Source organism: Esox lucius, chromosome 14, assembly GCF_011004845.1.
Source record: "Esox lucius isolate fEsoLuc1 chromosome 14, fEsoLuc1.pri, whole genome shotgun sequence".
NCBI classification, from domain to species: Eukaryota; Metazoa; Chordata; class Actinopteri; order Esociformes; family Esocidae; genus Esox; species Esox lucius.
Window position 1 is genome coordinate 21,492,987 of NC_047582.1, and position 27,334 is coordinate 21,520,320.

A 27,334-nucleotide genomic window follows, 5' to 3' on the forward strand; every position below is an offset into this window, starting at 1 on the left:
ATGATGCAACCAACTCTCAAGTATCGTGAGCGGCCTGTTCTGACCTGCATTGTGTAGTTAGCCAGCTGTCAACCCCCTCCGCCAACATCCTTAGAATTCGTCTTGTTTCTTTAGGGGAGCTCTCTTGTACAAGTGTGGAAACGGATGTGGATTTTCACAAAAACTGGGTTTTATTTGACCTTACTAACTAGGGTGCAATCTGGTGGATTGGTATGAAGATGGGGAGAAAAGAGTAGGATTGTTTTTGTATGTGAAAGGGTCATTCTAATCAAACTAAATTAATTTACAAAATAATAATATAAAAATACATGGTTCACAAAATATCCTCTATGATTGCTGAGATTAGGATCTGTACTTTTCCATTTCAGGAATATTGTGGAAGTGTTCGGCCATGTTGCATTTGTGTTTTACAATTAGTTTTTATTCACAATAGCAGTTAAGAACAATTTCACTGTCATTTTCAATAATTAAATCTACTCGCTAAAGGATTCATGGCAATTACTTAAAATAGTTTTAACTCTTCTATTCTAGCTCATGCATCATGGGTGAATGACATTTCAATGAAAAACATTAATAAAAAGCTATAATTAACGTAAATTTGAACAAATATTACGTGTTTAGGCTATGTTTAGGGCTAAGGCAACATATTTTGTTTCATTTACATTATTCTAAATAGATATTCAATAAAATTATGCAAAAACATTTTATTTGGAAACATTTCTTTTCCTTACATTTCAGTGAACATTTAGAATTCAAATTCAGGCAGACCTTTAGAATTTATTCAAAATACACACATAACAATATATTTTAGTTCTTAGAATGATAACTGGCTTTTGCAGATGGGTAATGGTTTTGTAGCTCAATCTGCAACAGATTGACACACTGGCTGTCCCACTGGTTGTGTACAGTATGGAAATATAAGATTAATACTTACATTTGCTTAAGTGTAACCTATCACCTTCAAAATCACACACCAAGTTAATTGGCCACCACCTGTGTTAATTTGCAATAATTGACATGATTTCAGGATGCATTAATGGTTTTCTGTAGGTTACCTCTGTTAGGTGGGTAATTGCAATCAACCATAATCACCAAGGAGCATTCAAAAGCTCTAAGGGACAAATTTGAGAAAAGACACACATCAGGGTTTATGTATAAAACTATTTTAAAGGCCTGGAGTATACCGTGTAGACATTATGTACATTATGTATTTTGTAGAATATGTAGAGATTATGCAGACTTGTAGAGATTATGTATAATATGTAGATTATGCAGTTTATGTAGAGATTATGTAGAGATTGTGAAGCTATGTAACAAAAATTTAACTTTTGGGTGGAAATGTGAAATGTTTTACTTGGTGTACATCCAACACATTTCCCAATATTTTATGGGGATTTGTCTAATTGTCAAGGACTGGGGCACCTGTCTGAGAAAAAGCTTAAATTGGGTTAGATTTTTACTTTTTCAAGCAAAATAGCAAAGCTAATAGGTGTAGCAGAGGAAAATATCCTAAGTGGACCAGACAGACCCCTGACCGAAATCCAATGAAAAATGTGTGGAATGGCTTGAAGATCCTAAATTCCCTAATCTATGTGTACAAATTTGGTAGAGACCTATCCCAAAATACACACAGATATGATATTTGTGTTTTATATTTCAGATATATAATTTTGAACCACAATAATAATAAAAAAAAAACATTTTGAAGCATGACACAACAGAATGCGAAGGTCTAGGCATGTATAGACTTTCTATAGGCAATGTGTATACTAGATGTACAGTGGATATAAAAAGTCTACACACCCCTGTTAAAATGCCAGGTTTTTGTGATGATTTATCTTTGTCTCATTATTTTACATCACAAGAACCTGGCATTTTAACAGGGGTGTGTAGACTTTTTCTATCCACTGTATGATTGGTATAGTTGGATCTTTTATGTCATCAGTACCTCAGGACTCGATGCATAGGGGAGAAAACTCCTAAAGCAGCACCATACAGCATAAGTAGTAAAAGAGATAAGAAAGCAACTGAGACAGAGGGGCTGAAAGGCAAACAGACACACCTGTATGCACTACAGGACTCCCCTGCACTTCTAGAAATAACTGTTGGTAATGGTGACAATGATGAAGAAGAGTCAGGTCAAGCAAAAAGCCCAATCCATGTTATCGCAAAGATGTCAAAGTTTAAAATGAAATTTCTATCAACATAATCGGTTCCATCACTGTTTTACAGTCTTCAGTTTAGTAAGGCAGACTACCAGCTGACTTCTGCACTATAATTAGTTTGACCTTCATTCCTGGTGAAATATAAAAAATGCAAGCTGCAAAACTGCTAAAGTGCTAAGGGATTTGACTGAACTCAAAGACATTAAATATGTATATAACAATTACTCACTCTTCGTTCAAGCTCAGGTTAAACTGTCCTCACTTCAGGCATCAACACAGTGAAGACAATACCTGACACTATGCTACTACATACTAAGTATTGAAAAAAACATGCTCACTCACATTAACACACACGTATGCATTTACAAGCTACAATATATGTACATACAAAAAAACAATCCTTGTATGCCTATGTGTGTCAATGTGTGTACCTAGTGCCTATGCATGTACACACCAATACACACACACACTTGCCTTTCTCTCAGATAATAAAAGAAGCATCATCACATTAGACCTCACTCTATAGGGAGAGTCAACAGTGACTAGTGAGCCACCAGGGGGGATACTGTAACAGAGGAGACGGGGGAGGAGGGGGGATACTGTAACAGAGGAGACAGGTGGGGGGGAGGGGATACTGTAACAGAGGAGACAGGTGGGGGGAGGGGATACTGTAACAGAGGAGACAGGTGGGGGGAGGGGATACTGTAACAGAGGAGACAGGTGGGGGGAGGGGATACTGTAACAGAGGAGACAGGTTGGGGGGAGGGGATACTGTAACAGAGGAGACAGGTGGGGGGAGGGGATACTGTAACAGAGGAGACAGGTGGGGGGAGGGGATACTGTAACAGAGGAGACAGGTTGGGGGGAGGGGATACTGTAACAGAGGAGACAGGTGGCGGGGGGGTACTGTAACATAGGAGACAGGTGGGGGGGTGGGGTACTGTAACAGAGAGCAAAAACTCACGGTGAATGACCGCTGGAGACGGAGGAGCTGCGAGAGAGTGCCTCTCGATTTTGCTTTACAAAACTGTGCATGCAAAACAAAAACAAACAAACAAACGAAAGAAAGGATAAGACACAAACTAAAAGGATGTGGTTAGGAGAGGTGGACATCAGTCAAACTTACATGACTACATATCATTTGTGTCTGTTGTCTGTCTGTCCACCTGTCCCCACCAGTCCTAACATTAATGACTCGTCTAACAGAGCTCAACTCATGTTAATACTTCAGCAGTGGGGGCAGTGCTGAGTATACAATGTAAACATATTGCATTACTTGATTGTACCACATAGTAGTGTACACCAAACACTCTTACTTACTGTGAATGACTGCAGGGACAATATTTACAATTGATTCTAAGCCCCGTACCAAATACTGTAAGTCAAACCCGAAAATATAAGAAATAACACAAGTCAACATAATGAGGGACATGGCATCAAAATGGATTCACAAAGTTCAATACACAATGGGTTTGGCAAAGCCTTTTCAACATTAGTTAACCGTTTAATAGAAACCGATTTGTCTCAGTTAACATTATAATTATTGAATAAAAGATTATTAATTAAATTAATCAATCGCAAAAGGCTTTGTAAAATTGTACATTACTCTGATATCTAAAATAAAACGTCTTAGATATTATCTGAATTACAAAAGCTTTCAAGTATACAGAAACATTTTACATAATCGGTTGTAATCACTGTTGTAATCACTCGGTTGTAATTACAATGATCACAATCAAAATAAAGGTTCTGATAAAACAAGTCTATTCAAGGAATACCCAACACAGTCTATTCAAGGCAAACCCATCTTAATTTAAAAATAAATCTGGATTGACGCACTTAGCTAATTATTGAAAGTGTTTTTATGTATTGTTTCAATGGTTTGGATTTTGAGACTAACCACTGTTCTATCCAGGGCCTGTGTCCACAAAGCATTCAAGTGGAGAGCTATTCTTGGATATGGTCCCTCTTATCTATATCATCTAATCCTATTTAATCTGAAAGGCTAAAATCATCCTAGACTGGCCCTCATTTTCTTCAAGTCAGGTTCCATAAACATTTAATAAATGATATAAGACTGAGGCTGGTATTACCAATATTACCAATGGTCATGTAGAGAGCAATGACCTACTGACTGCCAAAATGTCTTATTATTGTCAATATTATTTACGGACAACTCATCTTTGTCTAGTACATAATGTCATCCCTAACACTAATAAGCTAATACCAATCAATGGAGGGCATGGCTGTGTGTTAAGAACCAGTCAATTATAGGAGATGCTGAAAATGCTGATTGACTCCATTAGACTGTAATGTATTCATCTATCATATTAATGTTCACTAAATGGGACTCAATGGCCATTGGAAATTAAAGCTTTTTGGGGATCAGTTTCAGATGACTCAGTTTGACTTCTGGTGGTTTCTCACATGGCACCTCTAGCAAACAGTACTCTTAGATATGTAGCTCGGACCATGCTGCCTCGTTAAGGGAGGAGGTGAACAGAACCAGTTCTGTCAGACAATCCTGACCAACATCAAAATACAGTTGGTGGGATTCGATTGACAGGGCACTGCAGTCAAAGCACGCACATAGACAAAAACATATTGTACTACACATGAAACAAACAAATCGTGAACATGGAAAGAGGCAATTTCACAATAGATACACTCTAGTCAGAGACAACATACCAAGAACAACAAATACAGTACATTGAACCAGCACCAAGGACAGGACCAGCTATATGATACTATACATCATGGTCATGGGCTAGTGTCAGAATGGGAGGGCACATGGAAGTTGGCTGTGTCGGTAAACTTACGCAGCGATGGAGATGTTGGCTGCTGACACTGGGCTGACCTCTTTCACCTCCATGGCCTTCTGTAGCGCCAGCTTCTTATTGGCTTCTTCCTCTTGCTTCTCCTCATCCTGGACCAATAAACCAAAAGGGATGGGTAACCAAGGGTCATTTCATTCAGAAACATTTAAGGAAATGGTTCACAGGATACAACGTGGTTCCTTGGGTTTCTCAACCTTACCTTGGTGAGTTCCTGTGCATTGGCGAGGTTGTCGACGGCAATAGCCAAGAAGACATTCAGGAGTGTGTCTGGTTGGAAGCTCAGAAGAATCTTAAAACATCTTCATTGTCTTTCATGTTTGAAATTGTGCAATGCAATCAAACATTTTAATCATCAGCGGAAGTCAAACTCTAGTGGAAATTGTTTGAATTATGTAGGGGGGTCCGGGGGCATTCTTCCCTGAAAATATATTTACCAAGATGTTTACAAGTCATATTGCAACACTATTCGCCCGTGGATTCTCTTCACCCCCCATTCTTATTTCAGAAAGACATTCATTAGGGGTGTCCTTTTGTCCTCAGGCCAAACAAGTCATGTAACGGACGTGGAAAATTGTGCTGACATGACTATGCTGCACGGTATGCACTTCCATCTCAGAGTAATTATCTCCTCACAAAATTCCAAACATTGTGTGTGAAACAAATCTTAGCATATGGGCTTTACCCAAATTTAAAGAACACTTCCAGGTTTTACGAGTAAATTGGTTTCCAAGAATCAACAGTGACAAAATGGATATGATTAAGTATTAAGTATTACGAGATTTGCACACCCCTAATATCCTTGCAGTGGCACAAGGATACAGTTTCCAAACAGTGTGAGAACGATGAAGTAGACAGAAGAAAACATTCCCCTTCGCACGCCCCCCTGGGACTCAATGCCATGATACATCACTGCATTCCAGTCCTCACCAGTCAGAATCTGACATTGACAGAAATAGAATGAAAAAGATTACACAGCAAAAAACTCTATTGAATTACTTTTTTTTTTTTTATCAAAATACAATCCTCTCATAAAGTTTTACATTCTGCATTTAATTCCACAGTGAAAAAATAAGTTTGATGATTAATCCCAGTAAATGGAGACAAGTAGAGACAGTACCTGGAAGACAGTGAGAATGGCTGCTGGGAAGGTATCGAAATTGGTTGTTGGTGTCTCCTCTTCAAAATTAAACCTTGGACAAACAGCAAAGAGACAAATCTGATACATCATATGTTGGTTGGAGTGTTGGAGTATAACGAGCCTAGTGGTGATATTAGATGAAAGGGGATGATAGAGTTTAGGGCTCAAATAGTAATTTCAATTAAATATAATAAACAGTGCTGTTGTGTATAAGGCAATTATGATGACATTTCCAATCATTGAATATTCTAAACCAAACCTGAAATACTGACACTGACTGCCAACAGACATTAACAGTGACTGTTAAGCATACTTAAAAATATATATACTTCAATGGAATCAAGCATGTGGAATGTATGCTGCAGTTCTTCAATTCTTGCATGAGAAGGGCTCCATCCCAAACCCCACACACTGCAAGCACACACTTGTATTAAAACATGTTAATTATTCTCTTACTATCATTGTTGGAATGTTTTCTTTATGGAGACAACCGTAGGATGTCCACATAGTCAGGAACTCAAAGTGGTACAGTACAAATTTACTCTCTGTCTTTCTCAAAAGTGCACACACACCTAAGCATTATTGTATAGTTTTCATTTTAAACAGGGTGGTTTCAATCCCTTGGTTTATTATATCAATTTCGAACACAGTTCATAATAGCAAGAAAGCACATCAGGTGTTTGTGGACGTCCAGGCCCTCTGCACTGTGTCATGAACAGCTGTTAACCGCAACGTATTGGCCATATAATGAAGCATAATGACTTATTGCTTAATTTGTATAGGAGTTCTGAGAGCATCTGGGTATTAACCAAAACACTGATCAACGGTCCAATGTTTCATCAAGAAAAACAAGTCATCAGGGAGTTCTACATATTCCACATCTCCAAATGTAACAACAGACTGAAAGTGAGACGTTGTCTACAGGACACGGTATAGTGACAAGAAAATAGCACCATATGCCCTTAAGTGCACTACTTTTGATCTGGGCACAGGGCTCTGGTCTACAGAAGGGTACTATAATGGTAACAGGCTGCCTTTTTGGACGCAACCCAGAATGAGTTAATACAAACCTAGACATCAAAGCTGGTTCCAGAGTTCATCTCCCAAGTTTTGTTTTCTGTTAAGGGTCAGTAGCTGTGACTATAAGAATGCACATGTCTTGTGAGGGCCCCAGAGATACATATATAATACAACAATCAATACACAGCTGAGTGCAATGTAGGTTGAAATCAGATTCTTTATAGTACATCAAAATATGGACCGACAATAACAGCCCAAGCCATTGTGTTGTAATGCAACACACATTCATAGTGCCACACACATTCATCTGTGTCAGTTTATGAACTTACTACATGCTCAAGAATCCCCACCTCATCTTAAATTGAACTCTTATTTGAGAAACAAAACTGCCGCAGTCTCGAAACCAAAGAAGACATGAAGAAGTGAGAGAATTTAAAGATGCAATGATGGCACAGTATATCCATGGTCATCCCACAAGAGCAAGAACAAACCCCTTAGCAAAGATACACTCTGTCTGCAGCATGATGACTCCTCACTGCTAAAACTCATCAAATACCTACCACTCCCTGCCTTCAATCAATCATGTCTGTACTCTCTAGACAGTATACAGTATGTGTGACAGGCTTCACATTGTTATAGTACCGCTTTTCATGCAGCTTTGTCAATGCTTTAACAATATCTTCAAATAAACCACGGTTGAAAGATTCATCTCAGCTCTAGTCATGGCCGTAACATACAGTTATATAACTGTCGGAATATGTATTTATTGTCTGCGGCCATAGAAATACTTGCAGCGTATAATGTCTTTCAAGATGGGTATTCAGGATGGGATTCGTGGATGCTGAGCTGTGCTCTAAAATGTCAACAAGGTTACACAATGACCTCACTATTCCTAGACATACTTGCAATGTAAACTTAAGGAATCAGTGCTGGAGAGCCAAGCCGGTGTGAGTGGAAGAGCAGCAGGATGGAAGTGACGAGGCGTGTGAGGACTGAGCCTTCAGAGGAGGACTGACGGACGCTTGGATGGGGAGGAGGGAGCATATGGTTACCACAGCAACCACCTCCAGAAAGGACTCCTGATCTACCCTGCTTAGACAGCCTGCAGTGATAGAGGTGTAGTGTGTGTTATAGTAAGCATGGGGGTGGTAAATTCAATCAGATTGTCCACCAACAAATATGCAGCCTTGACCATTTTTTCCCCCTCGTTCCATACTTTCCCCTTCTCTCTCTGGTTGGCAGGATCCATCTAGACTGAACACTGAAAACAGGGCAGGAGCAGCTTGTCCCTTCCCAGTGTTTACTCTGATAACAGGGATTGGATGCTGTTGTTGGACTCCCCCCGAGGCATCTACTGAGACTTCATTAAATCAAACCTCAAACAGTCTCGTAAAAGCAGAATCTAATACATGGTGATCGTTTCAGCCTCCTCCGACCATTTACTCTCCCGTCCTCCCTGGATTGTCCAAAGATTTGGAGGATAGGAGTGCAACCTCTGCATTGCATGATTCATCACTAATTGTCTTAAGTACGTTATAAAGGCCCTGTTTCTATGACCCAAGGGTTTCTTCAGGAGGTTGGGACACAGGTGGATTACATAGGAAAGGGGACAATGGATCCAGACACTTGTCACACGATACACATAAAGCCTAAGAGCTGAGCACCATGTGCACGTCAGAGCTTTTTCACACATATCCATCAGCCCTGACTGATGTGGTCATTATGACGGAACAGCCGGTTTAAATTGAGCATGGCACCATGGCAACTCTCTCTTCCGAACAGTCCAATGGGAGCACAGCATCTGCCAACGCCGTCACTCTGCGAGACATAGAATATCACACTGAGGTTCTCCCCTCGAGTGCTCCTACCTCTTACCTGCTGTGTTGTTGTGGATACAATGAGCAAGGTAGCGCCTGTTGACTTAGGAGAGACGTATGCCATAGTGATCAAACAACTAAAACACTGTGTAAACCTGACTAAACAATCAGAGAGGTGTTTTGACAGGCCTGTAGTTTATACAATCAACAGTGACTCTCCAGATGGTGTATTTGTGGCTGCAGTCAAACAGAGCTGGGCTAGAGCCAACCTTTGATTAACATAGTGTAGCACAGATCAGGATCTGTCCCTGTCAGCCAAGGACACAAGGTTTTACACAACCGATATCAAAGCTACACCGCTATGCTGGTCCCTGCTGTGACAATGTGTCTGGCACCAATGCACTAGGCAAGGCCATGGATTACACAGTGAAAGAAAGGACTGGGGGGGATGGTTAGTGTGTATGTGTGTGTGTGTGCGTGTGTGCATGTGAGTGTATCAATAAAACCTTTTGGTTTCTTAAAATCCTTTAAAATGCTCAAATAAGTGTTTTTTTGGCTGTGTATTTTTAAAACAATGCAGATTTCTGAAAAGAAATGTATTTGAATCCAGATATTGTGTGTGTGTGTGTGTGTGTGTGTATGTATATGTGTGCATGTCTGTGAGTGTGTATGTGTATGTGTGTGTGTCTGTGTGTGCGTGGGTCTTTGTTATTCACAACAATTTGTACGTGGGGAACAGAACTCCACTGAATCATAGTAAAACCTGAAAAAATGCTCCAGGATATGGAACCTGGATTTTTGGTTTTCCGGTTACCACAAGGAGAAAAAAATAATTATGTTTTGCAGGAAACAGGAACAGTTTATATGAGGAGGCAGGGGTGGATGAGTTAAAGGTGGAGATGGGTGGAGGAAATACTCACTGTCCTCCAAAAAGCTGCATGCCCAGCAGGGCAAAGACCACGATGAAGAGGAAGAGGAGGAAGAGCAAGCTGATTATGGACTTCATGGAGTTAAGTAAAGACACCACCAGGTTCCTAAGTGAATTCCAATACCTGGGTAAAACAGAAAGAAGAGAGAGCGCGAGAGAGACAGATAGAAGTAGTGAGAGAAAGAGACAGAATGTACGTGTGAGGGTTGACTGTGTTATTATCAGTAAATAAATCGAAATGTCCCATACATTGTTGTGAATCACTGGATTACGGACTACTCTAGTATAAAAGGATTACTATTTTACATTAATGGGACTACGGACTACTCTAGTATAAAAGGATTACTATTTTACATTAATGGGATTACGGACTACTCTAGTATAAAAGGATTACTATTTTACATTAATGGGATTACGGACTACTCTAGTATAAAAGGATGACTATTTTACATTAATGGGATTACGGACTACTCTAGTATAAAAGGATTACTATCTTCCATTAATGGGACTACGGACTACTCTAGTATAAAAGGATTACTATCTTCCATTAATGGGATTACGGACTACTCTAGTATAAAAGGATTACTATTTTACCTTAATGGGATTACGGAATACTCTAGTATAAAAGGATTACTATCTTACATTAATGGGATTACAGACTACTCTAGTATAAAAGGATTACTATCTTACATTAATGGGATTACGGACTACTCTAGTATAAAGGGATTACTATCTTACATTAATGGGATTACGGACCGACAGGATGGGACAACGCCAAACATTACTCAAGGACAAACAATAGAGTTTATTATCTACACTCCGGGCAACAGGTATGTGTGAGCATTTGTATGTGGGGACAGAAAATGTGTTTCACTCACTTAGTGACTTTGAATATCCGTAGCAGTCGAAGAGCTCTTAGCACACTAATGCCGTACGACGCCCCTGGTTTGATCATTGACCAAACCACTTCAAGTATACTTCCTATTATCACCTGAGGGGAACAGAGACAATTACTATTGGAACAAAATAACTGCTACTTACAATTACTATTGGAACAATTAACTACTACTCACAATTACTATTGGAACAAAATAACTACTACTCACAATTACTATTGGAACAAAATAACTACTACTCACAATTACTATTGGAACAAAATAACTACTACTCACAATTACTATTGGAACAAAATAACTACTACTCACAATTACTATTGGAACAAAATAACTACTACTCACAAAATGGACAGAAGATCACTAAGTTAAACATTTTAATTTGCACTCAAAAAAATCAGCGGCTATGCAAGACAAGATAGCTGTTGCTTCTTGCAGTTGAAAATAATTAGCTCTTCAGGGTAATTGTATTCATAACAACTTACACCAAAGTCAAAGCAGTTGAAAGAGGAGTGAAAGTAGTTCCTGGCTCCCAGGCCGTACATCTTCAAGCTCATCTCAGACAGGAACAGACCCAGGAAAACAAACTCTGCCATGTCTAGGGGTTCCAGGGTCACACCAACGATCAGTCATGGACACCACAGATCATACACGACTTTGGCAATCGTCAGTTACAGATACTGATTGGATTTTATTGTGAACGCACACGTGTGTGTGTGTGCGTGCATCTCTATGTGGTGCGTGCGCATCTCTTTGTGAGAGTGTGTTTGAAATCTGTGTCCAGACCTGCATCTACTCCATGTCTGTCTGTGTGTGTCTGTATGTGTGTGGGGGACCCATGTGAATATCTGTGTGGGACTTACAGAGCGCTGTAGTGAGCCACTCAGGCTGGTCGTAGTGGACAATGGCCACACACAGTGTGTTAAGGCCCACCAGACACAGCACAATCCAGTAGAAGCTCTGTGCTTTGACCATGCGACGGATGAAGAACCGGATTCTCTTCTCCTTGCGACGGATGTAGGACGAGCTGTCGAGCTTACTACTCTTGATGCTGGCCCGACCAAATGGAGAGCCTGGGGGAGCTGGGTCAAGATGGTCATCGCAGAGAGGTGATTGGCTGTTAATTGTTATCAGCTTGATGATCACCATCATCATCATGTGTATCAGCATGTAATGACAAAGGCTTTGACAAGTTCACTGGGATTTTAGCATTATATTTGACCCAAAAAGAATTTTTGTTTCTAGCATTAAAACTATTTCTGTATTTGTGGAGGGAAATGTGCTAGAACGTGCTGTTTCTGGCTGAAATCAAAACCAAAGACTCCTCTTCATTCCACCTGAATAAACTCCGGCTATTCTGTGAATTGAAACACCTTCAATGCTAACACTTAAATGGCTGACACTAAATATGTCAGAGAAGAAATTAGAGTCAAAAAATCTGAAAGATGAATGAGCTACACAAGAAGTCGAAGTTGTCATTTCTGACACCCCAGTCTGGAAATGGATCATGTTCCTTTCTCACCATTATTGCATGGTTGTGATTTGCCTTACTCAGATGGGAATCAGATTTTACAAGCTGAACAAGACAATTTGAGATTGTCCATTTGACTGTTTCCCTTTCCTTTGATGTGAATGCCCAAAAATGGGATCTTACCAGCGGAGGACATGTCAGTCAAGCGATCCTCTCCCTCCTCGGCATTGATCAGGTCATTCTTACTCTTCTTGACCTTGCCTCGTTTCAACACTGTACACACAGTGCATCAGAGAGGCAGGAGTGAGGATGAATAGACATTACTAACAAGACACACAAACATGAATGTGCAGGCAAGCAAGCATGCAATCATATGAACAAGCATGTACATGCACAAACACACACACACACACACCCCTCACCCATACGTGGGAGCTGATTGGATAACTATAAACACTGGGCATCGATCACATTTTTCATTCTCCGATTCTGCCTTTCGCTTCTAGTCAGGCTTTGGAATGAAAAACGTTCATGTAAGAATGGGATCGTTACGTGAACCTTGACGTTCCAAAAGAGCTTTTCAAAGATCTTCAACTTGTCTAGAATTTAGACTAAATGTGCTATGTGTTCTCCATGAACATGTTCTCCATGAACTGGACTGGAGCAGTAGCCCAATTCTCCGGACAGTTACGCGTAAATGATTCAATAGGAACAATGGACAGATTAACAGTGGTCCAAAGTTTCTATCTTCTTCAACAAATCCGCTCTTCTCTTTATCTCTGCCAGCTATCCTTTTCATCTAACAATATTATAGTTTTTTTCTCTCTGAGAGTGGGCTGAAGCTTTTTAATCCTCAGCATGTTATTTATAATGAAAGAAGGCAAGTACTGACATTTTTCAGCTCTCCGTACTGTTATCTAACCTAAAAAATGTGTGCGAATGCGTGTATGTGTATTTTACACGTACACACAGCCGTAATCCAATCAAGCCACCCCTCTAAATCCCCCTAATTAACCCTGGCTCCCACACCAGACCTAATTGGCTGCAGGGGGCTGAGGCTGGAGCCAAAAGAACTGCTGGAGAGGAGGAAGGAGAGAGGAGTGACAGGGAAGATCGAGGCAAGGGAAGCAGAGAGAGAAAAAGAGGAAGATGGATAGATGGAAACCAATAGAGGGAAAGAGACGGAAAAAAACGAATAGAGAGGGAGAAGACTGGCAAGCGTAGGTTCACAAGAATAAGATAATCAACTAATTACAGCACTCTGCCTCGATCGTAGTAATCACTTACTAATAATCTGGCACATTGTAATAGTCTATTAAACTCTACACCCCAGGTGAAAGGGAACCAGACCACATTTATGTATCCTGAAAATGAAATGAATCAAATTGAGCGATTTAAACACCACAGAATGAGATGGCGCTAAATCGTCTGAATCTGAAAATGGAGGCTGATGAACTATACCTGACTGTGCCTGGTTTACCATGAGATAGCGTGCCAGTCCGGGAGCATGGTAAAGCAGGCCACAGTCTGGATCTATCGCCCTCTTTTCACCTGGGAGGTTGGTTTTCCTCTTGTACCACGCACCGTCCAGAGGGGACTTCTCCTCAGCGTTCTCATCTTCCTCCTCCAGCAGCACCTCCTCTGAAACAGGAAAGGACAGGGTTGTACACCAAGGCATAGGCACTCTCACCAACACAATCACATGCTCACAAACACATACCCAAAATGTACAAGTACACACAACAACATCTGAACAACACGCACTAGACACTCACTTGTACTCAAACTCACATTCACACACACACACACGCACACACACACTTACTCACACGCACAGATGATTATAGTTTAGAAAAGGTGGAAGTGAGCCTGACCTGCCTTGCATATCCACTCCAGGTATCCAGTCAGCTCTTTCTCTATCTGCTGCTGTCTCCTCAGCTTCAGGAAGTCCTGCCTCTTCTCCACACGTTCTCTCTCTTTCGCGAACTCCCTGCGAACATACACGCACACTTTTAAAACTGACTGGAATACACAGGGTATACAGAGAGATGACACAGGGAATAGACAAGGAATACAGAGAGATTACACAGGGAATACACAGGGTATACAGAGAGATGACACAAGGAATACACAGGGTATACAGAGAGATGACACAGGGAATACACAGGGAATCCAGAGAGATTACACAGGGAATACACAGGGAATGCACAGGCATTTCAGAATCTTTGTGTGTTTCATTCCACCCTGGGGTGGCGTAGGATTTAAGACTAAGGCAGGGCGTTTTATAACACAGGAGAGAGGGATAGAGTAAGTGGGCGGTCGGGGAGAAAAGACAAAAATATGGGGAGAGGGATGACTAATTTTTCAACTGAATTATATATTAGCTATTTTATATATACTTTTAATGGAGATGTGTTTCCTGTCAGTTTGAGGAATTTTAAATAAATGCGATATCTTATTACAGTGCGATGTAATTAAGTTCCTCAAGACTGTCCGTCTTCACAACGCCATCGCGCTATCAGCGCCACCATTTCAGTGGTGATTGAAGGTCTTCAGAGGGACGCTGGGGAAGGTGAGAGCACCGCAGGGTGTCATTGGGTTCCGGTAGGACAGAAAAGATGGAGGATTAAGTGAGAGGAGAGATGGACACAGACGTTGTCATTAGAGTGCTGACTCATGTTCATTCACCCTACACGCACGGACGACACACACATAAGCCGTCAACTGAAATTAATATAGCACCTGACCAGAAACAACTCCAACAGGATGATGGGAGACAATGTGTGCCTTTTGTGTGTGTGTGTGTGTGTTAGTGTAGTTGTGTTTGTGTGTGTGTGGAAATGATGCACACTGTGTTAAAAGAGAGGGAAAGACAGTAGACAAAATAAGACACTGAGAGGGAAGGTTGACTCATACTCAGCGATGGTGGAGAGGGAATAGAAGTAGGTTCCCATTAGGATGAACCAGGCCTCAACTCTCCACAGTTCTACAGCTATTCCAGTGGCTCAGGGTCATTTCATTATGATAATGCAGTCTCTGCAAAAGGACGTATCTTTAAGGGGAAGGTTGCCCCCATAGTCCAGTGGAGGCTTTCACCTTAAGTGGGCTCCTCTCAGCCACTGGAGAGACAGGCACTGTGTACACATCTCTTCTTACTGTCAATAAGAGACCGGGGCTGTTGTTGTTCTAGCTAATAAAACGGCTTGTTTTGTATGCCAAGCGTGTGAGTATGTGTATTCGCTCAGGTTTTGCTATCTAAATAGGGATGAAAATGTCCTCAAATTATTAAACGAGTTCTCCCTGAAAAGGCTTTAATTGGTTTTTGCCTGCGCGTTTGGTTTAGGATAACACCTACAACTGGGGAAAGGTTAGGCATTGGTGGCTTGATCAGGAGTTAAGGTTAAAGTTAGGTTTCTGGGGCTAACTTTAGTAAAGGTTTTTATGTTCTCATTTATATAGATCATTGGTATTTGTGTGGCAGGGGATCCCATCATTTCCGATGCATTGTCAGACATTTACCCAGGACCTTCAAACATCAACATTGGATAATGACCTGCACTTCAGGGACCCAAACATCAATGTTGGATAGTGACCTGCACTTCAGGGACCCAAACACCAACGTTGGATAATGACCTGCACTTCAGGGACCCAAACACCAACGTGGGATAGTGACCTGCCCTTCAGGGACCCAAACACCAACGTGGGATAGTGACCTGCACTTCAGGGACCCAAACACCAACGTGGGATAGTGACCTGCCCTTCAGGGACCCAAACACCAACGTGGGATAGTGACCTGCCCTTCAGGGACCCAAACACCAACGTGGGATAGTGACCTGCACTTCAGGGACCCAAACACCAACGTGGGATAGTGACCTGCCCTTCAGGGACCCAAACACCAACGTGGAATAGTGACCTGCCCTTCAAGGACCCAAACACCACTGATTTGTCCCTATGATAAAAACCAGAACTACGCAGACGAATGCAGTCCTTGATAGGCTAATAGACGTTTTCTATTAGCCTATTAGCCTACGTTTTCAAGATGTCTGTGTGCATAGATCAGACTTACCCTGATAAAACACCCAGGACCAGGTTAAGCATGAAGAAGGATCCGATGATGATGAGGGGAATGAAGTAAAGCCAATTCCAGGTGTTCCCAGAGGCATCGTTGGCCTGCAGTCACAAACACAAAAAGGAAAGGATATTGGAGCAGAAGGTGTTAAGTTTACCTATCAAAAATGTTTGCTGTTGGTCAATGTAAAACATCTAATTGACATCCACATTTTTGCTATGTGGAATCATTTGTTGATGTGCTCAAGGTCTTCAGAGGGACGCTGGGGAAGGTGAGAGCACGGCAGGGGGGTCATTGGGTTCCGGAAGGACAGAAAAAATGGAGGATTAGATGAGAGGAGAGATGGACACACAGACGTTGTCATTAGAGTTCTGACTCACGTTCATACACCCCACACACATCCACACACACATATGCCGTTCACTGACATTAATATAGCACCTGACCAGAAACAACTTGAACAGGATGATGGGAGACAATGTGTGCCTTTTGTGTGTGTGTGATCCACATGGTGTTAAAATAGAAGGATAGAGAGTAGATTTAATAAGACTCAGCATTGGTGGGGGGAGGATAGAACATTACATTCTAGTGAGAGGATTGGACTGATTGGATAACACCCAACAAACACATTGACCAACACCTTGCATTGGCTGATAAAGGGAAAGTGGCCGTGGAGGACTGTCTTAATAGAGGTAATTAACATATCATTGTTAAGTCATAGGGACCTGGTTCGTGACCTGATCAGAGCACATTCACGTATGCTAATGATCAGTAATGATTGGGTAACAGATAACACTGTAAGACCTATTGTACAGCGCTACACAGAATGTCTCCAAATATGGGTCCCACTTGTCAATGTGTTCATCTATTTAAAATGTCCCAAGGCTGCATTTGTCACAGTGCTCATATGGCGTAGAGCAGACTTAAGTTATGGAATAGCTGATCCTGAATCAGTCCTCCAGGACAGCAGGCATCCAGGGGGCGTGTTTAACTACATGCTGGTCCCACGGAGCCCCAACACCGCCTGAGACAGTGAGCTAACGAGACGGTCCCAGGGACTGAAGGACTTCATGAAGCGTGGTGACATTGTGCAGACGCCAGAGTGATGCCACACGTTGGATGTTATTGTGATGGGGCGTTCAGGGTGGCTGACGAAGCAATCTGGTGAACACACACACACACACAGAAACTAGTGCACGGCCATGTATGCCTTCACACAACTATGTATACACACAAATGTATGAATAAACACCTATACACAGGCACACGCACGCACACACACCCACACACAGCCTCCCCTCTACTCCTCAGTAGCCCCTGCACAGACATTCTCTGCATCAGCCTCTCTGTTGCTTTGCTTTCTTTTCCACCACTTGCTACCTTTGTCTCTCCGTCTCTCAAACATCCCTCTCACTTTATCTGTCTAGCTTAGCTTTGTCTAGCCATCGCTCCCTCATTCACTGTCTCAGTGTCTCCTTCAGCCCCTCTGGGTAATGTAACGGGATGGTAGCAAAGATACAGTGTTGCATCAGCTTTGTAAACACAATGCCAGCTGTGGAGGCAGAACACTTTGTTTCCCTATTATTGCATTCAGTGGACTGAATTTAATTCCCATATAATAGTCACTTGGCCAGGGGGGTCAGTCAGGCTCACTTGGGGTGACAATGTATCACAGGATTTCTTTAAGGGTCTATGAGCAAAAAAAAGACCCCATTAATGTTTGCCACAGGGATTATACTGTACAACAAACAATGTCAGTATACAAGACTCTAATGCTTACATAGCTATATGCCTAAGAAGGCTCACACTCACAACAATGCGGTCACATACAATATTATTTTAGTTTTGGTCGGCAGAACTTTGATCTTTGACCTCTCAGTTACACACAGTATCTCTGTTAATGTGATGAGGATGATGAAATTATACAATACTATCCAGCTCCCAACACAAACACTCCAATTGGATAAAAGGGCATGGAGAAGGTAAATACGCCTTGTAACTAAACACACACTTTAACACTTTACACACATTCTACACAATCCCGATTCAGCAGTGGAGTGTTTGTGAGTGAAAAATGAATCTGTGGTATTCCATCGGTGATGATTAGCCAAACAGATACTAACCTCACTCACATTTTCTAGGGGAAAATATTCACACCCCAAAGAATCCAAAGGCAATCATAACAAGCTTCCTCTGCTCCCTGAGACAGTGGAATGAGCCATACAGTGAGATTAAATGACTCTAGATGCTGAGGGAGAGAGAGGAAGAGTATTGTGCAGTACAGGGCATGTGATATTCAAGGCCATTAGGATGACTAAAGTTAGCTACAGGTTAGCATTTGAGTCTAGTGATGCCAATGGATGTGTGAGTAAACATGAGCAAAACAGAGACATATGTGAGCAGTGGTCCTGGATGAATCAGTTGGTAAGCCATTACACGGCTTCTAAATATATTTTTCTCTCATGCCCCTGGAATGAACAGGAATGCAATCTTTAAATTCAGTCTTCATTGTTTAGTTTTTCTTACCAAAATACATTTTAAAATAGGCCTACTTTAATTTTGGTTCAGATATCTCAGTGATTAAAACAGATCTGGCTCTCGTTTCTCAAATTCAATATAACTTAAGCATTAAGAGGATTATAACAGATGTGTCAGGTTGTTAAGAGTGTTTCACAGACAAGCAAGCAGTGTAAACCTGGGAAAGCTTAGAGCGCCTTTGGGGCCGTGTTCCGTTACAAACAAGATCACATTGCATAAGCTGTCTATTTCCCCGATGTTTTTCATCATAAGCAAACACACTAAGAGTAAAGATTTTGGCCTCCTCTTCCAGCCACAGTCATTGAAAATAAGCACAGAAATGTGCATGAATTCTTTAGTCTAACCGAAGGGATATTGCAAGTGAATGACCTGGTGAGTTGCCCAGCCACACACGAACCCAGAGTAGCCAGAACAAATAAATGCCCACGGATGAGGATGTTCCTCCCTGACAGCTTCATCACTTCGTAACAGCACTCAGATGATCAGATCTGCACTTTGTAACAGCACTCAGATTATCAAATCCGCACTTCGTATCAGCACTCAGATGATCAGAACTGCACTTTGTAACAGCACTCAGATGATCAAATCTGCACTTCGTAACAGCACCCAGATGGTCAAATCCATACTTCATTACAGCACTCAGATGATCCGATCTGCACTTTGTAACAGCACTCAGATTATCAAATCCGCACTTCGTATCAGCACTCAGATGATCAGAACTGCACTTCGTAACAGCACTGAGATGATCAAATCTGCACTTCGTAACAGCACTCAGATGATCAGATCTGCACTTCGTAACAGCACTCAGATGATCAAATCTGCACTTCGTAACAGCACTCAGATGGTCAAATCCATACTTCATTACAGCACTCAGATGATCCGATCTGCACTTCGTAACAGCACTCAGATTACCAAATCCGCACTTTGTAACAGCACTCAGATGGTCAAATCCACACTTCATTACAGCACTCAGATGATCCGATCTGCACTTCGTAACAGCACTGAGATGATCAAATCCGCACTTTGTAACAGCACTCAGATGATCCGATCTGCACTTCGTAACAGCACTCAGATGATCAAATCCATACTTCATAACAGCACTCAGATGATCCGATCTGCACTTCGTAACTGCACTCAGATGATCAAATCCGTACTTTGTAACAGCACTCAGATGGTCAAATCCATACTTCGTAACAGCACTCAGATGATCCGATCTGCACTTCGTAACAGCACTCAGATGATCAAATCTGCACTTTGTAACAGCACTCAGATGGTCAAATCCATACTTCATAACAGCACTCAGATGATCCAATCTGCACTTCCTAACAGCACTCAGATTATCAAATCCGCACTTTGTAACAGCACTCAGATGGTCAAATCCATACTTCGTAACAGCACTCAGATGATTCGATATGCACTTCGTAACAGCACTCAGATGATCAAATCTGCACTTCATAAAAGTACTCAGATGATCAAATCAGAACTTGAGCATTTAGCTGATTGAGGGAGGGACGCTGGAGGAGTCTCAACATCTCTTGTATGAGCCTGTACTATTGTAGGACAGCCATTGTGTGTTTGCAATGGCCTTGTGTTGTTGCGAATATGTACATACACTAACTAGCCTAATTGAAAGACTGGTTTCCATGTTTATGTTGGTGAGACTCAATTTGCTTGATCGCATCTATAGACTATTATTGTTGTGCAGCTGTCCTCTGACTGATGACTTGGCATGTAAAGAGTTCCCTTCCAGGTTTTTCCAATGGTACAGAATAAGATTTAACAGTGAATGAAACTAACAAACTACATATTATGATAATAACCTACACATAAAATATGAATTAAACACGTATCATTGTATGATCCGGCATATTAGAATGAAAAGCATTCCCCAGACTATATAATGCATGCTTTTTCAATTACTGTACTATACATTTTTTGGCAAGCAAGAAACAAAAAGGAATGTCCACTTTGGCTGCATGCCTCAGAGTGAAAACATTAATCTCGTTTAGACAACAAATCTGAGCTGGGGGGGGACGGGGATAAATCAGTCAGGGAGTATCACAGCAAATCACGACACGATTCTATGAAACACCATCATTCCAAAATTACTGGAGATATATTACGGCCATTTTCTGCAATTACATTGCAAACAATAAATAAAAAAGCTCAAATATAGAATTATTGGTGTGCTTGTACAATCCACTCCTACGCTTGGTAATAGATGACACCAGGCTCACATCCCAAATGGCAGCCTGTTCCCTATATCTAGAGGGCCCTGGTAAAATCTAGTGCATTTATGAAGGAACCGGGAGCTATTGGGGGCACATTCAACCTACGCAATAATAATCACTTTAGTTCTTTCAAAGAATCAAGCCGCAGTAAAACCAATACAAAAAAAGCCTGTTCCTCATCCGTTTCTGTAACAATATGAGAAATGGCGTTGGATAATGAATTCAAAGACAGAGCAACTGATGTGAGGGCTGAACATACATTAAATCAAAATAAAAGTTTAACTAGTTTTTCGACCGTTAAACTAAGCTCATTAATAATTTATAAGTTATTCTTCAAAGATCAATGCAACTATTAATTTATTTAAGTAAAGTAAAAAAGGTATTTAGCTGATAGCTGCATTAAAAGGGCAGACACTACAAGGGGAAGGTACAATCCATTAGCACTAACTATAGTAACATATCTGGATAACATTTAAATATACAGCACCTCACAAAAGTGAGTACACCCCTCACATTTTTGCAAATATTTGATTATATCTTTTGACAACACTGAAGAAATGACACTTTGCTACAATGTTAATTAGTGAGTGTACAGCTCGTATAACAGTGTACATTTTCTGTCTCTCAAAATAACACAACACACAGCCATTAATGTCTAAATCGCTGGCAACAAAAGTGAGTACACCCCTAATCGAAAATGTCCAAATTGGGCCCAATTAGCCATTTTCCCTCTCCGGTGTCATGTGACTTGTTTCTGTTACAAGGTCTCAGGTGTGACTGGGGAGCAAGTGTGTTAAATTTGGTGTTATCGCTCTCACACTCCCTCATACTGGTCACTGGAAGTTCAACATGGCACCTCATGGCAAAGAACTCTCTGAAGATCTGAAAAAAATAATTGTTGCTCTACATAAAGATGGCCTAGGCTATAAGAAGATTGCCAAGACCCTGAAACTGAGCTGCAGCATGTTGGCCAAGACCATACAGCAGTTTAACAGGACAGGTTCCACTCAGAACAGGCCTCGCCATGGTCGACCAAAGAAGTTGAGTGCACGTGCTCAGCGTCATATCCAGAGGTTGTCTTTGGGAAATAGACATGAGTGCTGCCAGCATTGCTGCAGAAGCTGAAGGGGTGGGGGGTCAGCCTGTCAGTGCTCAGACCATATGCCGCACATTGCATCAAACTGGTCTGCATGGCTGTTGTCCCAGAAGGAAGCCTCTTCTAAAGATGATGCTCAAGAAAGGCCGAAAACAGTTTGCTGAAGACAAGCAGACTAAGGACATGGTTTACTGGAACCATATCCCGTGGTCTGGTGAGACCAAGATAAACTAATTTGGTTCAGATGGTGTCAAGCGTATGTGGCGGCAGCCATGTGAGGAGTACAAAGACAAGCGTGTCTTGCCTACAATCAAGCATGGTGGTGGGATTGTCATGGTCTGGGGCTGTATGAGTGCTGCCGGTACTGGGGAGCTACAGTTCATTGAGGGAAACATGAATGCCAATATGTACTGTGACACACTGAAGCAGAGCATGATCCCCTCCCTTCGGAGACTGGACCTCAGGGCAGTATTCCAACATGATAACGACCCCAAACACAACTCCAAGACGACCACTGCCTTGCTAAAGAAGCTGAGGGTAAAGCTGATGGACTGGCCAAGCATGTCTCCAGACCTAAACCCTATTGAGCATCTGTGGGGCATGCTCAAATGGAAGGTGGAGGAGCTCAAGGTCTCTAACATCCACCAGCTCTGTGATGTCATCATGGAGGAGTGGAAGAGGACTCCAGTGGCAACCTGTGAAGCTCTAGTGAACTTCATGCCCAAGAGGGTCAAGGCAGTGCTGGAAAATATGGCCACAAAAATTATTGACACTTTGGGCCCAATATGGACATTTTCACTTAGGGGTGTACTCACCTTTGTTTCAGACATTAATGGCTGTGTGTTGTGTTATTTTGAGGGGACAGGAAATTAACACTGTTATACAAACTGTACACTCACTCCTTTACATTGTAGCAAAGTGTCATTTCTTCAGTGTTGTCACATGAAAAGATATAATCAAATATTTGCAAAAATGTGAGGGGTGTACTCACATTTGTGACATACTGTAAATATTATTTTAATTCTATTCTCATTAGCAATGGAAATATACTATCATGCAGACAAAGCTTGTGCAAAAAGCGTAACCCTTGCCAACACAGCCCCATGCCCTACTAACATTTCTGGTCAGTTTTTAGTCAGGTTGCAAGCTTACTACTGTAGCTACTGTTGGTGAGTTGGTTTTCATGCCACTCCCATTACAGTTTACATGCCACTCCCATTACAGTTGCTGAATTTGCACCACAAATCTATAAGAACTATTGCCCCAAAACATGCTGAGACAGACTGATGTTAAATCATTTTGGAAAGTATGTTAACAATTTCATAACACAAGCCAAGAAAGATCTCTGTGTCGGAGATAGCATCTGATGGCTTCCTACAGCATCGAAGAGGAAGTGTCTTTTGACCTCCTCCGACACTGAGAGCTTCCCTAGTCACCTCTGAAGTTATTTATAATTATAATTATAAAAAATGTAGTTCTTGTTTATCTCAAAAACAATCATAGGAACTAGTGTGAACAGGACCGCTGCTGAACAACAGGGATACAAAAGGAGCAAAGGAGTCTTGGAAATACTACACCTACTATATCTCTATCTACTGAGATGTATCTTCCCTAAACGCACTGCTTTTGTCAGTTTACCTGAACACAGAGCTAATGTAGGCCTCTGGGTTGTGTAGCCATCTGTCTCCAGGGGATACACACAAGCGTGCACCAACATTCATACAGACACACATTACACAAAGCCAGGTGACATTATTATCATTTATGCTTTACACACCAGCAAGCAGATGAAGATGAGATGAGACACCAGCAACTGGCTCCATTCAACTACTGTTGGGAATGTTTAAATCTATATACCATCAAGACCTGATCAGTTTTCAGACCAACCAACCACACCGACTCTGCTCAACTGGGCACACATACACTAATTGCAAATATTCATATACTATTTACTATTACCTGTGCTGATTCTGTGTCCACCTGCTTTTATTATTATTTGGTTGTATTATCAATCATTTACTCTACACATTTTCTTTTCTTTTTTTGCATTGTCACATAGGAAATAGCACGTAAAAATGTCCTTGTGTCGTTTGCCTTGTAGATTCTATGAATATGACAACTAAAACTTGAAACAGAAACTTGAAATGCAGGCATGCAGGCAGAAGACACAGAGATACACACACACACGACGAAAGGCCTAGCGAAACCAGGGCCCAGTCTCCTCCACTTCCCTCATGTTTTATTGCCGCTCCAATTAGCCACATCCGAGAAAGGATGATTCACTGACAACAGCCACAAACACACATCATTAGTCTCAACGTGGACACACTCACTCGCTGCTCTGTGCTCGCCACTCCTCTTCTCTTTTTCTAAAAGAGTTTATGAGCTCTGTGATCATTACACTATTGATCGTGACTATTTACAGGATACTATGGCAACAGGGTCAAGGTTCACCAAGATCACGGAGACCCAGACGTCTCTAAAACGGCTTGAGACACTGACCACGGAGACAACTTTGAACGTGAACTTGTGACCACACACAAAGAATGCATAGTTCATAATGGACCTATAAGAGCTCTTTACAGTGGGGGAACCACTATAAATAGTTTGAAGAATCGCTTCATAGCTTTCTTCAAATTACCCCTTTTAATGTTTTTTTAACAAATCTTTTGAAGAGCATGTTGTGGTGGAATTTATTTATGTAATTTATTCAAACAATTTATTTAAAAAAATTTTAATAATGTTTGAGGTGCTAGTTAAATAACACCCACAAAAGCATTTCCTTTAAGAACTTTCAATTTGTAGAATGCCTGAAACTAGACATTTGAATCTCATTATATGAGGCCCTTAGTTTCAGTTGGTTTTAGTTTTTGCCGGACCGCGTAAGCGGACTGGCGGGCGGGCGGGCTGGCTGGCTGGCTGGCTGACTGAGTACCCTTAGTAGAATAGCGTAGTGGTTAGAGAAGTGGAACTGTAAACTATAGGTCCCTAGTTTGTATCTCCTTGCAAGCGAAGCGAATGGCGCATAGAATTATTCCATATAGATGAAAACAACCCTAGCTAAAGCCGACATTATAGTAAGCCTTAACTTAAACTGTATATGGTTATATTGCGACTGTTTCTGGCATGGAAAAGTTCATCTTCAGTCTCACTAGCAATTGCTCAATTCTTAAGATTATTCCTAGGAAGTTAGGAGATACTAGTAAGCCTATTACTGGCTAATAAGCTGTTAAAACGGCCAGTGGCAAAAGCAATATATACACACTATTGTCGAGATAAACTTAAGAAACGTTAGTCAGTGTAACACAATCCTCAATGGACTCTAGCGATGTCTGAAACGTGTAATGCCATGGCGTGGTGGTTAAAGACAATGCCTTTCATGTTGAAAACCTAAGTTTGAATCTATGGAGAGCAACAACATTTATTAATTATTTCTGGTAAATTCCATGATTCTCTTGTCTTTTCACTGGATAAAAACGTTTGTTATCGTCGCCTTTATTGATAGTTATTGTATAAATGTAATTCACGAATGAAAGAAAAAAGTACGTTGTTTTGCCATGAAAGAAAAAAATATGTTCTTATGCCATGAAATGAAACAGCTTTGGCAGACTTGCTAGCAATTGCTCAATTCTTATGAATATTCCAGTAAGTTAGTAGATACTGGTAAAGCTTATTACAGGCTAATACACTGTTAAAATGGCCAGTGGCAAACGGCATACATAGACACTATTTGTGGTGGAGGTAAACTTAATAAGAAACGTTAATCAGTTTAACTGTATCAATGTAATTCAAGAATGGCCAATTAACTATTAAAACGGCCAGTGGCAAAAGAGGATTTGTTCAGGATATACAGATGCCAGGTATCAGTATAGACAAGAGGCTATTCTGACAGTCATCAAATGCACAGCTCCGTGGTGTAGTGGTTAACTACACAGCCTTTCACGTGGACGACCCGGGTTCGAATCTCGAGATGTCAACACTTTCTGTTGTGGGCCGGCTGAACTAGGCTTGCCTGGTTTCTTATTTCCTTACAATATGTCCAATTAAAATCTATAGAACCAGGTTGGATGAGATCCTAACTAACAATGTAGATACATTTACTGAATCAAATTCATTGTAAGAATACGACTGGACCCAGACGGTGGACTGGTGCTCTATGCAGAGCTTATCCCAAAGGCAGTGGTCAGGCAGGCAAAGGTCGATAGACAAGAGAGCAGAATGGCAAAGGCGCAAAATCAGGCAGGGTCAAGAAGTAACAGGCTGGACCTGTTATACGTAAAGAGAACTATAGAAAGGCTTAGTATGTCGTACAAAACAAACAATACCTCAAAAAGAAACCGGGGATCAAACAGAACTAAATAGGGAAGAACAAATGAGAATCAGGTGGGTGAACAGGTGATCAATATGCAGGTGATTGGGAACCGGGGACTGCGTTCATGGGGGACAGGAAGTGAGCTGTGTGCCGGAGGCAGAGGATGTGAAGGCGGACCGGGCGTCGATCTCACACTCGTTCCACGGATGACTTAGTCTCTGCGGGTTTTTTGATTTTGCTTTCAATGAAGGCCTAGACAACCAGGTGCTAATCCGTGACCTAAACGTATCTGTCCAGTACAAGGAGGTGCACAGGCCTGCAGACACCCAGGCCACAGGGAAATGTTGACTGTATACATTGTGATAACCATGAACAAAGATTAACTACCTAGATTGTCTCTGCCCTGTCATCCCGTTGTAAAATAAGTCATGCTCTTGTCTGTTTACGCAAGAAACATCCTGGTTGTTTTGCTGTCTGTCAGGCTTTCCTCCAGTCAAGACAATTCATCTGTTGGGTGTAGCAATTATTTTCAAGAACTGCATTTTGAGCCAAAAATTCCTCCATAAAAACGCACATGTAAGGAATTTCTTTCAGTGCCATCCGGCAGTGGACAGTGCAACAGCAATTACTGCAGCCAGCCTCGGAAAAGGGCCATTAGAAGAAGATGCCACTCGCATTGTTCCTAATACAGTTTCTCCAGTATTTAGATTGTATCATTATAAGGAATTAAACACTCATTTATTTTCAATCACTTAAGGACTCAAGCTCCAGATAATAGACTACATGGGGTTTGTGGACATTGGTTTGTACAATTCATCT

General features: G+C 41.4%; 1 protein-coding gene across 5 annotated transcripts in view; it reads right to left on the reverse strand.

The window, feature by feature from the left end:
* The window catches only part of cacna1bb (calcium channel, voltage-dependent, N type, alpha 1B subunit, b), a 122,159-nt gene that overhangs the window by 38,622 nt on the left and 56,203 nt on the right, over positions 1 to 27,334 (reverse strand). For 4 of the 5 annotated variants that reach the window (XM_020053509.2, XM_020053508.2, XM_020053511.2 and 1 more), the window contains exons 9-21: positions 16,336 to 16,439; positions 14,144 to 14,259; positions 13,821 to 13,910; positions 12,453 to 12,542; positions 11,662 to 11,880; positions 11,284 to 11,396; positions 10,784 to 10,896; positions 9,898 to 10,029; positions 6,120 to 6,192; positions 5,822 to 5,939; positions 5,202 to 5,269; positions 4,985 to 5,091; positions 3,130 to 3,192 (exon numbers count right to left, since the gene is read on the reverse strand). In XM_020053509.2, the coding sequence (XP_019909068.2) occupies positions 3,130 to 3,192; positions 4,985 to 5,091; positions 5,202 to 5,269; positions 5,822 to 5,939; positions 6,120 to 6,192; positions 9,898 to 10,029; positions 10,784 to 10,896; positions 11,284 to 11,396; positions 11,662 to 11,880; positions 12,453 to 12,542; positions 13,821 to 13,910; positions 14,144 to 14,259; positions 16,336 to 16,439 (1,406 nt within the window). The remainder of the gene's footprint in view (positions 1 to 3,129; positions 3,193 to 4,984; positions 5,092 to 5,201; positions 5,270 to 5,821; positions 5,940 to 6,119; positions 6,193 to 9,897; positions 10,030 to 10,783; positions 10,897 to 11,283; positions 11,397 to 11,661; positions 11,881 to 12,452; positions 12,543 to 13,820; positions 13,911 to 14,143; positions 14,260 to 16,335; positions 16,440 to 27,334) is intronic. The other variant, XM_020053510.2, reaches the window with a different exon arrangement.